Source organism: Phaseolus vulgaris, chromosome 5 (assembly GCF_000499845.2).
Source record: "Phaseolus vulgaris cultivar G19833 chromosome 5, P. vulgaris v2.0, whole genome shotgun sequence".
In the NCBI taxonomy this organism is placed as follows: Eukaryota; Viridiplantae; Streptophyta; class Magnoliopsida; order Fabales; family Fabaceae; genus Phaseolus; species Phaseolus vulgaris.
In genome coordinates, this window is record NC_023755.2 from 38,041,066 (window position 1) to 38,055,252 (window position 14,187).

At 34.1% G+C, this 14,187-nt stretch overlaps 1 protein-coding gene across 4 annotated transcripts; it reads right to left on the reverse strand.

Moving 5' to 3' along the window:
* Positions 1–7,901: 7,901 nt before the first annotated feature.
* Positions 7,902–11,025, reverse strand: LOC137835764 (protein NRT1/ PTR FAMILY 2.6-like). Of its 4 annotated transcripts, none has more exons than XR_011085143.1 (5): positions 10,781–11,025; positions 10,469–10,686; positions 9,282–9,823; positions 8,498–8,677; positions 7,902–8,175 (listed from the first exon to the last, which is right to left on the reverse strand). XR_011085143.1 is itself a non-coding variant. In XM_068644419.1 (4 exons), exons 1-4 carry the CDS (start codon positions 10,869–10,871, stop codon positions 8,139–8,141), a joined length of 888 nt encoding a protein of 295 aa, XP_068500520.1. In that variant the 5' UTR covers positions 10,872–11,025; the 3' UTR covers positions 7,902–8,138. The 4 variants fall into 4 exon arrangements, 2 of the variants coding, with proteins under 2 accessions (XP_068500520.1, XP_068500521.1); XR_011085142.1 differs by having other exon boundaries at positions 8,468–8,677; XM_068644419.1 differs by lacking the exon at positions 8,498–8,677.
* Between the last annotated feature and the right edge of the window lie 3,162 nt (positions 11,026–14,187).

Genomic DNA, 14,187 nt, shown 5'->3' on the forward strand with positions numbered 1-14,187 from the left:
TTCTTCGAGAATCTCACGCACAAAGTGATAACGAACATCAATGTGCTTCGTTCGTGCATGAAAGACTTGATTCTTTGTTAAATGAATAGCACTCTGACTGTCAGAATATAACTCAAGGTGTTTCTGACCAACTCCCAAGTCTTTAAGCAACCCATGAAGCCAAATTGCTTCCTTCACAGCCTCTGTAATCGCCATATACTCTGCCTCTGTCGTAGACAAAGCCACCGTAGACTGCAAGGTAGACTTCCAACTAACTGGCGCTTTTGCTAAAGTGAACAAATAGCTAGTTGTAGACCGTCGCTTATCCAAATCACTTGCCTAATCAGAATCACAATATCCAACTATGCATTGACCAAGTGATTCATCTTGCTCAAATGTCAATCCAACATCTAAGGTATTTTGGAGGTACCGTAGAATCCATCTCACATCTTGCCAATGTCCCTTGCCCGGATTATGCATGTACCTGCTAACAACACTCACAACCTGTGAAATATCTGGTCTTGTACACACCATTGCATACATCAAGCTTCCAACTGCATTTGCATATGGGACTTTCGCCATGTATTCTCGTTCTTCATCAGTCGTTAGAGATAAACGGCTACTCAATTTCAAATGAGGAGCAAGTGGGGTACTTACAGGTTTTGTATCTTCGTGTATACCAAAACGTTGTAGTACCTTCTGCAAATACTGCTTCTGTGACAGCCAAATTTTTCCCCTCTCTTTGTCCCTGTTTATCTCCATGCCGAGAATCTTCTTGGCTTCCCCCAAATCCTTCATCTCAAACTCTTTACTCAACTGAGCCTTTAACCTGTCAATTTCAACTTGGCTCTTTGCTGCAATCAACATATCATCAACATATAAGAGTAAGTAAATGTAGGAACCATCTTCAAGTCTGCGCAAATACACACAGTGATCATATTTGCTTCTTTTGTACTTCTGATCCTTCATGAACTTATCAAATCGTTTGTACCACTGTCTCGGAGATTGTTTCAGTCCGTACAACAATTTGCTAAGTTTACAAACCCAATCTTCTTTACTAGCAACCTTGTATCCTTCTGGTTGAGTCATATAGATTTCCTCCTTCAAATCACCGTGTAGGAACGCAGTCTTTACATCAAGTTGAGCTAGCTCCAAATTCAACTGTGCTACTAAGGCCAACAAAATTCGAATGGAGAAATGTTTAACCACTGGAGAAAATACCTCATTATAATCAATTCCCTCCCTCTGAGCAAAGCCTTTAGCAACCAACCTTGCCTTGTAGCGAACATCTTCTTTATTAGGAAATCCTTCTTTTTTTGCAAATACCCATTTGCACCCAATTGCCTTCTTACCTTTTGGTAATTGTGCCAACTTTCACGTCTTGTTCTTCTTCAAAGACTGCATCTCCTCTTCCATCGCACCTGCCCAATTACCACTCTCTGAACTCAGAATTGCTTATGGGTAAGTGGATGGAATGTCATCAACAACTGGAAGTGCATAGGCAACCATATCCATGAAACGAGCAGGCTTCTGATGGCTGTTGAGATTCTTGGGTAGGAACCTCTTCCTCATCTGACTCTTCTTCTGCCATAGGAGAGTCACTTGTGGTATTTCGTGTTGGGATCACCACTGTCGGCTCAAACTCCACCTGCTTCTGGGCACACTCCACCTGTTGTGGAGTATTATAAGCTCCTTCTGGATTAACCTTTTTTAACATGGAAGATTCATCAAAGGTAACATCCCTGCTGATAATCGTCTTCTTTGCCTCTAGACACCACAAACGGTATCCCTTCACTCCAGGACTAAAGCCCATGAAAATAGCCTTCTTTGCCCGTGGATCCAACTTTGATTCAATCACATGATAATATGCAATAGAACCAGAAACATGCAAAGAATCATAATCAGTTGCAGGTTTTCCAGACCGTACCTCTAACGGGATTTTGCCATCTATAGCAGATGATGATAAACGATTGACGAGATGTTGAGCGTATGTCACAGCCTCAACCCAAAACTCTCTGTCTAACTCAGCATTAGACAACATACAACAAACTTTCTCCACAAGTGTCTTGTTCATACGCTCCGACACCCCATTCTGCTGTGGTGTTTTTCTAACAGTGAAGTGCCGAACTATGCCACAATCTTGGCATACCTTCAGGAACGGATCACTCTTGTATTCTCCTCCATTGTCTGTTCGGAGAACCTTAATCTTCCTTCATGTCTGGTTTTCAACTTGAGCTTTCCACTTAAGGAAAATTTCAAGCACATCATTTTTGTTCTTCATAGTAAACACCCAAACTCTCCTGGAAAAATCATCCACCAAAGTGACAAAATAATGCCTACCTCCGATTGACGGAGTCTTGGCAGGTCCCCACACATCTGAATGCACATAATCCAGAATACCCTTGGTATTGTGAATTGCAGTGCCAAACTTCACTCTTCGTTGTTTTTCCAGAACACAATGCTCACAAAATTCAAGTTTGCAAGCCTTCGTACCTTTCAACAGTCCCTGCTTGGTAAGAATTTGCAAGGATTTCTCTCCAGCATGTCCCAACCTCATATGCCACAACTTCGTTGCCTCGACATCCTTCTTAGTGCTAGAAGTTGCTACCGCTACTGTCCCCACCACTGTACTACCTTGATAGTAATATAGATTGGTTTTCCTCACGCCTTTCAACATTACCAGTGCTCCTGAAGTTGCTTTAAGAATTCCATCTCGCATCGTCACAACTAGGCCTTTAGATTCTAAAGCCCCCAATGAGATGAGATTCTTCTTCAACTTTGTCACGTACCGTACATCCCGCAAAATTCTGGTGGATCCATCATGATTCTGCAGCTTGATTGAACCTATCCCAACTATCTTACATGGATTATCATTACCCATGTAAACAACCCCACCATCGAGTTCTTGAAATTCAAAGAACCATTCCCGAATGGGACACATATGATAGGTACAACCTGAATTCAATATCCACTCATCTGGATACAATGATGCTGAAAGCGAGACAATTAAAGAGATATCTGATTCCACATCATTTTTGCATTCTGCAACATTTGCATCTTGCGGAGCCTTTCCTTTCTTCTACAGTTTTGGACAGTCTTTCTTCCAGTGTCCTTTCTCATGACAGAAAGCACACTCATCTTTGACAACGACTCGACCTTTAGACTTAGACCTCCCTCTTCTCCCCTTTGTCTGGCTTTGCTGACGACCTCTTGCCACCAATGCTTCTTCTGATGTCGTTGATTTGGTTTTCATCTTATCATGCTTTCTCAATTCATGACTATATAAAGCAGAACAAACAGCATCTAACGACACATTCTCCTTCCCGTGAAGGAGCGTAGTCTTCAAATGTTCAAATTCATCAGGAAGAGATGATAACAACATCAAAGCTAAATCCTCATCCTCAAACTTCACATCTAAATTCAACAGGTCTGTTACTAATTGGTTAAACATAGTGATGTGTGCATTCATAGTAGTACCTTGTTGGTAGTCAAATCGGAACAACCTTTTCTTCATCAGGAGCTTGTTCTGACCACTCTTCTTCAGAAACTTGTCCTCCAATGCCTTCCACAGTTTGTGTGCAGAAGTCTCATTTTTTACAACATACTTATGCTCTTTGGACAGGAAGGATCGAATAGTTCCGCATGCCAACCGGTTGATGATGCTCCAGTCTTTCTCCTCTACCTCTTCTGGTTTCTCTCCTTCAATAGCAATATCAAGACCCTGCTGAAAAAGAGAGTCCAAGACCTCTCCTTGCCACATGTCAAAATGTCCAGTGCCATCAAATATTTCCACCGCCAATTTCAAAGTGGACACCGGGAACCTCGACCATGATGATGAGGAGCCCGACACTCTGGATACATCCTTCGCTTCTTCTTCTTGATTTGCCATTACAAACTCAAAATATAGTATTCAATATTACAAATAATTTCAAACAACCCAAGGCGAACCTTCAGCTCTTGATACCACTTGTTGGAAAAAACGGGTAATTTCCCCACTAAAACAGAACCCTAATAGAGCTACCCGAAAAATAATATTGAATAAACAGAGCGGAATAATAAAAGAGATAAAGAGGAAAAACACACCAGAAAATTGTTAACGGAGTTCGGCCAATTTAGCCTAATCTCCGAGTACAGCAAAAACAACTCACTTTTATTATTATGGGAGAAAATATTACAAATTGGGATATATAACAGTGAAAGATGAGAGTTTAATTTATAACCCTCAAACCTCCTTCCCAAACAATGAACCCACCGATGTGGGACTTGGGATTAAGCCAAAATCAACAGTAAGTGTGTGAACCAATTGAGACTTAATCTTTTCAAAGATGTAGAAAATATAACCTTACTTGGTAATATATACATTTGTGTGTTCATGTGGGTCAGTAGTTCCATCGTAATAGTGTATGGATAAACTCTTCTAGCTAGGATGTAATGTGGTCTCCATGATTTTTGTCCACAAAGGGGTGTTCGCATGTCTCTTCAATAGTGAGAGAAATGTGCGACGAGGTGTTGTATTGGGATCCCACCTTTGATGGCTATATGCTTCCATAACCTTGGTGATGTTAGTTGGTAGGGGTAAGGGTATTGATCTTGAGTGGCTTGTGGTTTCTTTTTTCGTTGCCAGGTGCTTGATGTTGTGTTCTGGTTCACGTGGCACGAGAATTTGCTTCCCACTTTTTTTTCATTGTTGCATTCTCTTGATGTATGGTCCTAATTTTTAGCAAACTCCTTTTGTAGCTCGACCAGTAACACCAGTAATGCAGTCAAGAATACGTCCTGGACAATGGAGAACCTAGAAACATCAAATATGAGCAATGGAGGAATTGAGGAATGGAGGAACAACATATAATAGAGCAATAGAGTAAGAACTTACAAAGAACACTAGAAGCGAGGTGTAGGGAGAGCAAAGTTGTAAGGAGACGAGAGAAAAGGAAAGTGATGAGAGCGTAAGTAAGGCGGGCTCTAGTTAGGATAAAATAAAAAACACATAGAGTGTTAATCTTATTGTTGGGCTTTTTATTGGGCCCTATTTTGCTTCTTGTAACCTCTTTTCTTTGGATCACGTTCTTTTAGCCCATTCCTTTGGTTTTCTTTGTTTTTCCTTTTATGTATATTTTTCTGGAACCTTTTCACAGCAAGAATAATAAAATACTATATCTCTTTCTTCTTTACTCTTTCTCTTTCTCTCGCTGTTACCCATCTCCAACATTCTTCACGCTTCTTTTTTCCTTTTACTTGCACACCGTAGATTGCTTGTTTCCTCTTGGTGCTGCTGCAATTTTCTTTATCTTGTTTCGGAAATCACAATCGTATTATAGAAGACGGTTCTTACTAATAGTTGTCGTCTATGCTTAAATTCGAAAAAATAGACCATAATTTTATGATAACTGTAGTCTATGTGCTTGATCATAGACAACGATTATTAATAGATCTTGTTTTGGATTTATTTATTTATTTACCTATCTTGTATAGTAGATCAAAATTGTAGGTATTTTGAGGTGTTTTCCTGGTTAAAGAACACACATGGTACGGTTGGTATAGTTTGTGAGAGGCCAACAGTTCACTCCTTTGTTCTTTATTTTGAAAAAAATTTAAATGAAACCAAAAGAAAAATAAGAGTGAACTAAGACTATGCAAATAAATTAAATTTTGTTGGATATATCAAATCGATTAGAAATTATAACTTTTATAATATATAAGGCAAATTACATCTTATAATCAGTTTTATGAAATTAAATTAAATTAAAAATTTAATTTTTATATAAATAGATATAAATTTTATTTTATAAGTTTATTTTATAAAGTTTAATTAAATTTAAAGTTAACCTATAATAAATTCATGTATTTGACACCCATTTATATAAAGATATGCCAAATTTAGCAGATTTTGTGATGTTTTTTTTTTCTTTGAGAAGAGTTTGTGAAAGAAAGATGATTGTGTCAATAATTCATCACCATACTAATACAAGCTACATTTGTAATTATACAGCATAGACCATTCAAGTTAGGTTTTAGGTTTCTATGAGAAAATTTAAACCACACTGTTGCTACATGAAAACTTGATGAAAATAATTTAGTTTCCAAACTTTCAGCAAAGATTATATCAAAATTAGTATTTATTGTTATTCTCATTATTATTATTATTATTATTATTATTATTATTAATTTATGAATAATGATATATAGATAATACTAAATTATCAATAGATTTACACATATTGTTGGAGATCCCACATCGACTAGAGATAAAGACATTTCATAATATATAAATGGGTGCAGACCTCAACCCTATGAGTCGGTTTTATGGGGTTGAGTTAGGCTTAAAGTCCACTTTGTAATATGGTATGAGAGCCATTTTGAGTCTATCCTAGCGAGTATTTGTGTTGGGCCTATCGTGCCACCCGCTATCGGGCCGCTATCGGACCACCCAAAATATATAGTCCCACGCACGAGCTTTCTATCTATCACTCTCGGCGTGAGGGGGTGTGTTGGAGATCCCACATCGACTAGAGATAAGGACATTTCATAATAACCCTATGAGCCGGTTTTATGGGGTTGAGTTAGACTTAAAGTCCACTTTGTAATACATATGACTATTAATATGTATGTAACGTTTAATTCATTGACGGATATAGATTCATATATAATAATCTATTAAAATTGCTAAGAGATATAAATCCGTAAATAATATTTGTATATTTATTTATAAATTTAAATCCTATGAAAATTTTAATTTTTTTTATAATAGCAAATAAATTATAAGTACAGAAGACCGACTATAATATCAATTGTTATTAGTTATTACTTTTATATGTAATTCGTTGTATATATAGATTGCATATATACATAGAGTTTTCAATATATTGAAATCAAAACAAAAACTCGTAACCTTACAAGAATCCAACTATTAATTTAATATATTGTTTTAGAATAAATGAAATTTACATATTTAGGCTTTTAATGAGTTGTGTTATTTCTATGACTTTTATTAATATAACATTTATTCAAATATTGTATTTATTCAAATACATTAATTTTATTAATATAGTATTTACATCCTGTTATTTTCTTATATATAGACTTAGTAATGGTTTATTCAATATAATATATTTTACTGGATTTAATAAATACAATGACAACATACGCATAGTATACATATAATTTTTAAATTGAATTTATATATTGAAAATTATTATTAAAATTAATTATACTTTTTTAAATTTCACATAACTAATTTAGAAATGTATTTTAAAATGTAAAAAATTTATACATATAATTTAATAATCTGATGATTTATTAATCATTTATATTAATGCCGATAAAAAAATAAATTAATCATTTATTGAATTTAATTTTATTTAAAATTATTGTTTTTATTTTTGGATCGTTAATTCTCTTTCACACATGCTGAAATTACTCTCTGTTGCGGAACCAATAAAAGATATGTGGCTAGAAAGAATGTATGAGTGCGTGGATCCAACTAAGATTACTTAAAAATATTAAATTATAATTAATGTAGACTTTTAAAAAAAAAAATATTAAAACTATTTTTTCATAATTAATATTAATTAGGGTGGAAGTGGAAAATATAAAAAATAAAATATGAATTTATCTAAAATTTGGTTGGTGAGTTTATGACTAAGCACTATCTTGATGGTTTATCATGAATTCGTTTAGGTTCAGTGTCTTGACTTTCTCCTCCTTTCACCCCACCACCCATTTTATCCATTCTCACCTCTCACGTGTACCATTATTCATTCACAATAGTTATATTGTTGTTGTCATTTTGTCTATTGTGCCTAAAAAAATATTTAAAAATTATTGTTTTCACGATAAGAAGAAGAACGGTTATGTCTCTACAAGATTAAAAAATAAGAATTATACTGTAAGGGTTGTTACTATGATTTTTTTAATATGTAAGATTGCGTAAAATAGGATAAATCTTTTGTATAAAATAGAAATAGACATAAGGTTGTTTATTTATATATGAAAATAATAATAAAATAACATAATATGTATTTTATTATGAAGATACAAGTTGTAGACACGCCTGAGAAGGATGTCCGAGGCGCTTGTGCCATAAATCAGGATCGGTCGATATTTGAGATGCGTGAGCTTGGTTTGGAAGAGGGGACATGTAGTATAAGCCTGCGTGTTGTTTACCCGAGCCAATCATCCTCCCCGTAGTCAAGTCCTCTAAAACGCAAAACGACACAACAATTTAGTGAACTGACTATCTTACTAATGGACATGAGATTTAAATTAAAAGAAGGAACACAAAGAACATCTATTTTGTCATTGAATTTAATTATGCCTGTATATGCGATGGGCGCAGTTGAGCCTGTGGGCAGATTAACATTTGAAATAAATGATGATGAAGTGTGTGTGAAAAATTGTGAATCAGATGCAATGTGATCGGTTGCTCCGCTATTCAAAATCCATGGTTTCGTAAAAGCAGAATTAGAAGAGGAGTTATGGGCAAGCAGACCTGCAGAGCTAACAAACGTGTCACTTTTACCGTTATTGTTGAGCGAGTAAATAGCCTTTGCCAATTACTGAATTTGCTCGGCACTGAAGCCTTGTACGAGGTTTCTATCGGACTCGTTACTGATGCCTTCTTTGCTGGACATGATTTCTTTATTTAGGGGATAAAAATGGAGAGGTTGTCAGGGCACCAAGGCCGGTGTTCTAATATCATCTAAGAAAATGATAAAAAAATGGTAAGAAGAATAAATGTTTCTTATTCTCTCCAAATTACAATCTAATTATGTAGGGACACTAATAATGAGATTCTATAATTATTAAATTAATTACATATAATTGGTACAATATCGTATAATATCATACAATATCCTTAATATATCATAACGAGAATTTGTCAGATTTACTAGGTCATCCACTATTAGACCATCCAAAATAAATAGTCCCTGCCATAAGTTGACCGGTCTTGGTGTGAGGAGTTAAAGATAGCATATCAACTAGAGATAAAAACATTTTATAATATATAGGTGAATACAAACTTTATCTTATAAACTTATAATCCACTTGTAAATAATAATACTTATAAATAGTTTGTTGATTCTTTTAGTATATATTTTGTTTGGAACAATAATTTTCCAAATACAGCTTGGTTGCAACAACATAACAATACTTTAGTATTTCTGACATAAATATACCAACATCCCTGCTTTGTCTTTTGAGTGTCTTTTGAGAAAGCAAACTTGGAAAAACAGCCTAAAACCTTAATTAACAAAAGGAAATCAACAAACTTCAATAACAATAATATAATCATAACTTAGTACCTTAATCTTTTTCCAGGAGTTGTAGCAGGTTGCATCGGAAGCATCTCATCCCTGGCACTATAGTAATCCTTTGCTGAGGAAGAGAGCTGAGATTTCCATTTACGGATAGATGCAACAAGAACACGAGCAAGGTCCAAGAACACACTTCCTTGTGGTTTATCAAGACGATAAAATCGGTAACCAAGTAAAAGAATTACTAGACCAATCAAGTTGCCCACACTACATATGCCAAAGCCCCAAGCCCAACTCACGTTATCTTGGATGTAAAAAATCCCAGTTAAGGACACAACAGAAGCAATGTACCAAGTCAAGAAGAACCAGTTGAAGAATACGTCTTGATGCTTTGCCTCATTAAATTGATTTGCTCCTAATGATGCTGTTGTGAAGCGTGCACCCCCAAAACCAAGTGCACACAGAGCTATGCCTCCATATAAGATTGCATATTGCAATTTTGAAGGGGCTTTGCATTGGTTTGATCTATTGTTGCAGGGGTTAGGTTTCAACGAATCGATCATTGTTGTCAAGACTAAAATAACACTGCCCTGCAATTTATAAATAAAAAAATATAACATTTTTTTTTTAATATATTAGATCTATTGTCATTTAAACTGAATAATATAATTGGTTGTTAGCACTTAAAAACAAAAAAAAATTATTAACATTAAGCTCAATTATTGAGTAGTACCTACTAAATATAAAGTTTTTTTCTCGGTACAAGTGAATGTTTGATCTTAGATATCGTTGAAAGTATTATCAGTGTATTACGAAATGAACTTTAAGTTTAACTCAACTCCATAAAATCAGTTCATGAGATCAAGGTTTGCACCCACTTATATACCATGAATTGTCATTATCTCTAGTCGATGTGAGATCACCAACACAGGGAATTTCTCGTTCTTTAACTATTATCTTGAATCTCTGATATGTATGTATTTAATTAAAAGTTACAGATACGACTGGGGTTGGCCCTTGAACTTTAGGTGGTTGTTTTTAGTTGGTTTTGACCAGGTGGACACTTGGAGTTTTTTTTAACTCTATATCTTGAATGTTTTGTATGAGGATTGAATCATTACTAAAGTAGGTCACATTTATTTTATCTTTTCTTATCGATAAGAAAAACTAGTCGAAGAGAAAACAAAATGGTTGCAGATATAGATGCATATAGGAGAGTGGAGAGTATTAACTACCAGGAAAGAAACTAAGGAAGAAAGGAAGGCAACAGAGAAAGATCCAAAGAAAGAATCAGCCATGATTGCTGCAAGAATGGGAAATAAGCTTGAGCTTCCATTTGCCACGTTTACAACCTGAGCACCATTGATGCTCTTTACATTGAATTCACGTATCAGATACACAGTCAAGTTTCCAAGCATGCCTGCAGCACCAAATGACATGCACGCCGTTGATCCTGTTGCAGATTAACCATTAACAAACAATTAATCAGTTAATAATTATATCATTAGTGCTGAAAGGCAAAGGAAGAGATAAGAGAGAAGAGAGACCAATTACGAAGGGAAAACTTCTCCAACCGCCTCTTCTGCTCTCACTGTTCATGCTCTCTGCTTCTCCGCCACTTGAGCTACTCTCACCCATTCTTTCACCTTCCACTTCCACCACAAAACCATTCTTCTTCTGCTTTTTCTATAGCAGATATTTCTCTTACACAGTAGACAGTTTTTTAATAATATTTTCGAAAGAGTGGGGTCATTATTTTTCAAATTATTACTTTCATCGGTCTTTCTCAATAGTTATAAAGATAATTATTGATTCTCAATAGTTATAAAGATAATGAGTGATTCTCAATAGTTATAAACATAATGATTGATTCTCAATAGTTATAAACATAATGATTGATTCTCAATAGTTATAAAGATAATAATTGATGATAACTCCAATCTTTTATACCATCACACTACAACTCTTAGACAAAATTCATGTGATGCAGTTTGGGGTCTTTATTTTTTATTGACCATTATCAAAGTTAATAAATAAATATTATTATAATATTTATATAAAATGTTATAATAATATTTATTTTATCGCAACTTATAACCATTTATAAATTTTAAATAATAGTTATAACACTAAAGAGTTATTTTAGAAAAAATAATACTCCAATATTTAATGTAGAAAATACAAAAATAACTTAAAAGGTGAATTACATATGTATATTAAGGTTACAAGTATTTTATATTTGTAAAATGCATATATTATATTTGTTCTTATCATGGAGATGAGACCTAGAGAACTATTGAAGTCTTAATCTTCCTCCTTCTTTCAGGCAGGTTGCTAGGGTTTCACTGGGATCCTTCTCGCCTTCGTGCTACTCCTTCGACTCTCGGTCTCGGGTGAATGCCAAATGGGGGAGATACCTGCAGAAGGCACTCTGATGCTCAAGTCAGTAAAGGGAGTTCGACACTCGGGTAGGTGTACAGTAATAATGACGTACCTGGTTCCTTAGAAGGTGTGCTATTTATATTATTTTAATGAGTTTACCTCATTGGGCCTGATTAGTGGAATTGATCACACTTATGATTGCATTACCTAATTCTTAATGGTAGTTTAGCTTCACTGACCTTGGCTTGAGCGTTAATGATTATATGTGTCGGTTGACCTGGCCGTGCGTGGTGTCTCGGTCGGTTCGGTCAGGGTGTCCGAGACACATCAGCATGTCGATCAGCCATGCCAGTACAATATTAATCTGAAATAAATTTATATGTAATTAAATAACTAATCATATTTTATAAAAAATAATAATTAATAAAAAAAAACACAGTTATTTATGATAAAAATTAAATTTATATGATAATTATTATTATTATAAAAATAAATATAAAAATAATAATATTATTTAAATTTAAGATAAAAAAAATAGTTAAATTTTTTATAATTATGAATATTAAATATTATTTATTTTATCTAACAATTTTTATATATCCACAATGTAAGATTATTTGTATTTTTTTAAATGAGATTTTTTTTCTAACAATTTTTATGTCTCAACAATGTTTCATGTTTTGTATTTTTTCTAAAGTCATTTATTAGACATTATTAAAGATAATATTTTAATTATAAACTACAAAATACATAAATAACTAAATAATTTTTAACTAACTGTTTTTAATATAAGGGTACCAAAAATAATTAATAAAGTTTTAATTAACTGAAATTTACATAAAAACATTTTATTATTCAAATTTGTAAATTTAATTTTAAATCTTTGAAAAAAAAATAAAAGTTTCTCACAGATTACTCACAAATTTCAATCAATTTTTTCCATAAATTTATTCTACATGTCTTAATACAGATAATTTTTTATTTTTTTTCGTACTTTTTTCTCAAATTCTTACTAATCTCATTTCTAATCCAAACACGCATACATATAAGTATATATTGAAACTCATTAAATTTTTAACAGTTTTATTCACTTCCATTGGTCTTAATCCATAACCTTAAATCGGATCCAGGATTGTGTACTGGATTGACCAATTCGATATTCATTTAGAAAAATTATTTACGACAATAATCACAAGCTGATTACACGACAATAATCACAAGTTGATTACCCATGATGGTATATATAGATATATTTGTCATCTAGGGTATTGTGGGTTCCTTGTTTGGAATGTAAGATTGATGATGTTGGTGGTGTTGGCATGTGTGTTGTGTGTTACGAGGGATTGGTCAGGGGGAAGACGGATATTGTTGGCGTGAAGAAGAACAAGAACATGTAGGATATGAGGTAGTTCTTGGTGGAGGAGCATGATCAGAGGGTGAGGGAGGAGGTGGGGTTCGTGGAAGTGGTGGAGGCGCAACAACAAGTAGTGTTTGGAATCAATATTACCTCAAGATATCAATAACACATAGTTGGCCAATTCGGTATTCAATTCAAAAAAAGTAAAGTACATTTGATATTTAAAATCATATGGAGGTGCAGGAAGAACCAATGGAGACTCAGGGAGAATTTGCCTAAAAAACATGCATTCTTTCTTTTGAGTCCAGTTTCTTGAACCGAGATGATCTTACAAGAGTATTTTTTATTCTCTGATTTGATTGAGACCTTTCCTTATGGCTTGATCTCTATTTTTATAGATTGTACAATCCAAGATGTGTTTTTCTTTGATTGATCTAGAAGGGAGGTTGTGTATGCAAAAGACACTCTTCAAGTCAACGAAAGGTGTGCTAGAGTAATAAATGTGGAATCAATAAATGTATATATGAAAAACGTTAATATATTTATGGAGTTCCAATGAACCTTTTACTTGATGGACTTGTGTTACCTTGAGTCATCCTAATACCTAATTAGTACTTGATTTTGTTGTGCACAATTTTATTTATGTAACTAATTTGAGGTTATATTGTTCCAGGTGACTAACATCATATCGATGTTGAGTAATATACGAGCTCCCATGCTTTATATAGTTATTGAGAGCCTTTGAAAGAAAATTTCCCTTTGGTCAAAGTCATTTTTCCTTCATGGGTAGAGTGGCTCGAGAAGCATTGAATGTCGAAGAGTCATGAGAAAGAAAATCTTTTTTTTTTTATTGATGTCATCTGTTAAACGGGTACTTGAGATCACCTGTGCCAAAGAAAGAAAAAAATTCTTTCAATTATTCCAACCACATAAATTTGGCAACTCAGTGTTGTAATTCATTGAAGTTGAACATAGGTTTTTTACACAAACTATCAACAAATGGTCCCAACATGAGTGTTGTGACCATATGGTGTAGAGCTACTTCAAGATTTAGGTTCTTGATAATGAGAGTCACCTTGCCAAATCATTTTTTGAATAAGATAAGGGACTCTTCTTTTTCCTGATGGATATTCATTAGTACAATTGATGTGAGATGATGAGGTTGGTTTGTTGAAAACTATGTACCAAACTTTGTTACCAATGTGTCAGAGTAAT

What these genes read in the sequence shown, in the direction of transcription:
- LOC137835764 (XM_068644419.1), bottom strand. Translation starts at nt 10,871, where the DNA reads ATGGGTGAGAGTAGCTCAAGTGGCGGAGAAGCAGAGAGCATGAACAGT. An exon ending in AAGTTTTCCCTTCGTAATTG is followed by an intron (nt 10,687 to 10,780) that starts GTCTCTCTTCTC and finishes AATCTGCAACAG; the next exon opens with GATCAACGGCGTGCATGTCA. An exon ending in CTTCCTTAGTTTCTTTCCTG is followed by an intron (nt 9,824 to 10,468) that starts GTAGTTAATACT and finishes TATAAATTGCAG; the next exon opens with GGCAGTGTTATTTTAGTCTT.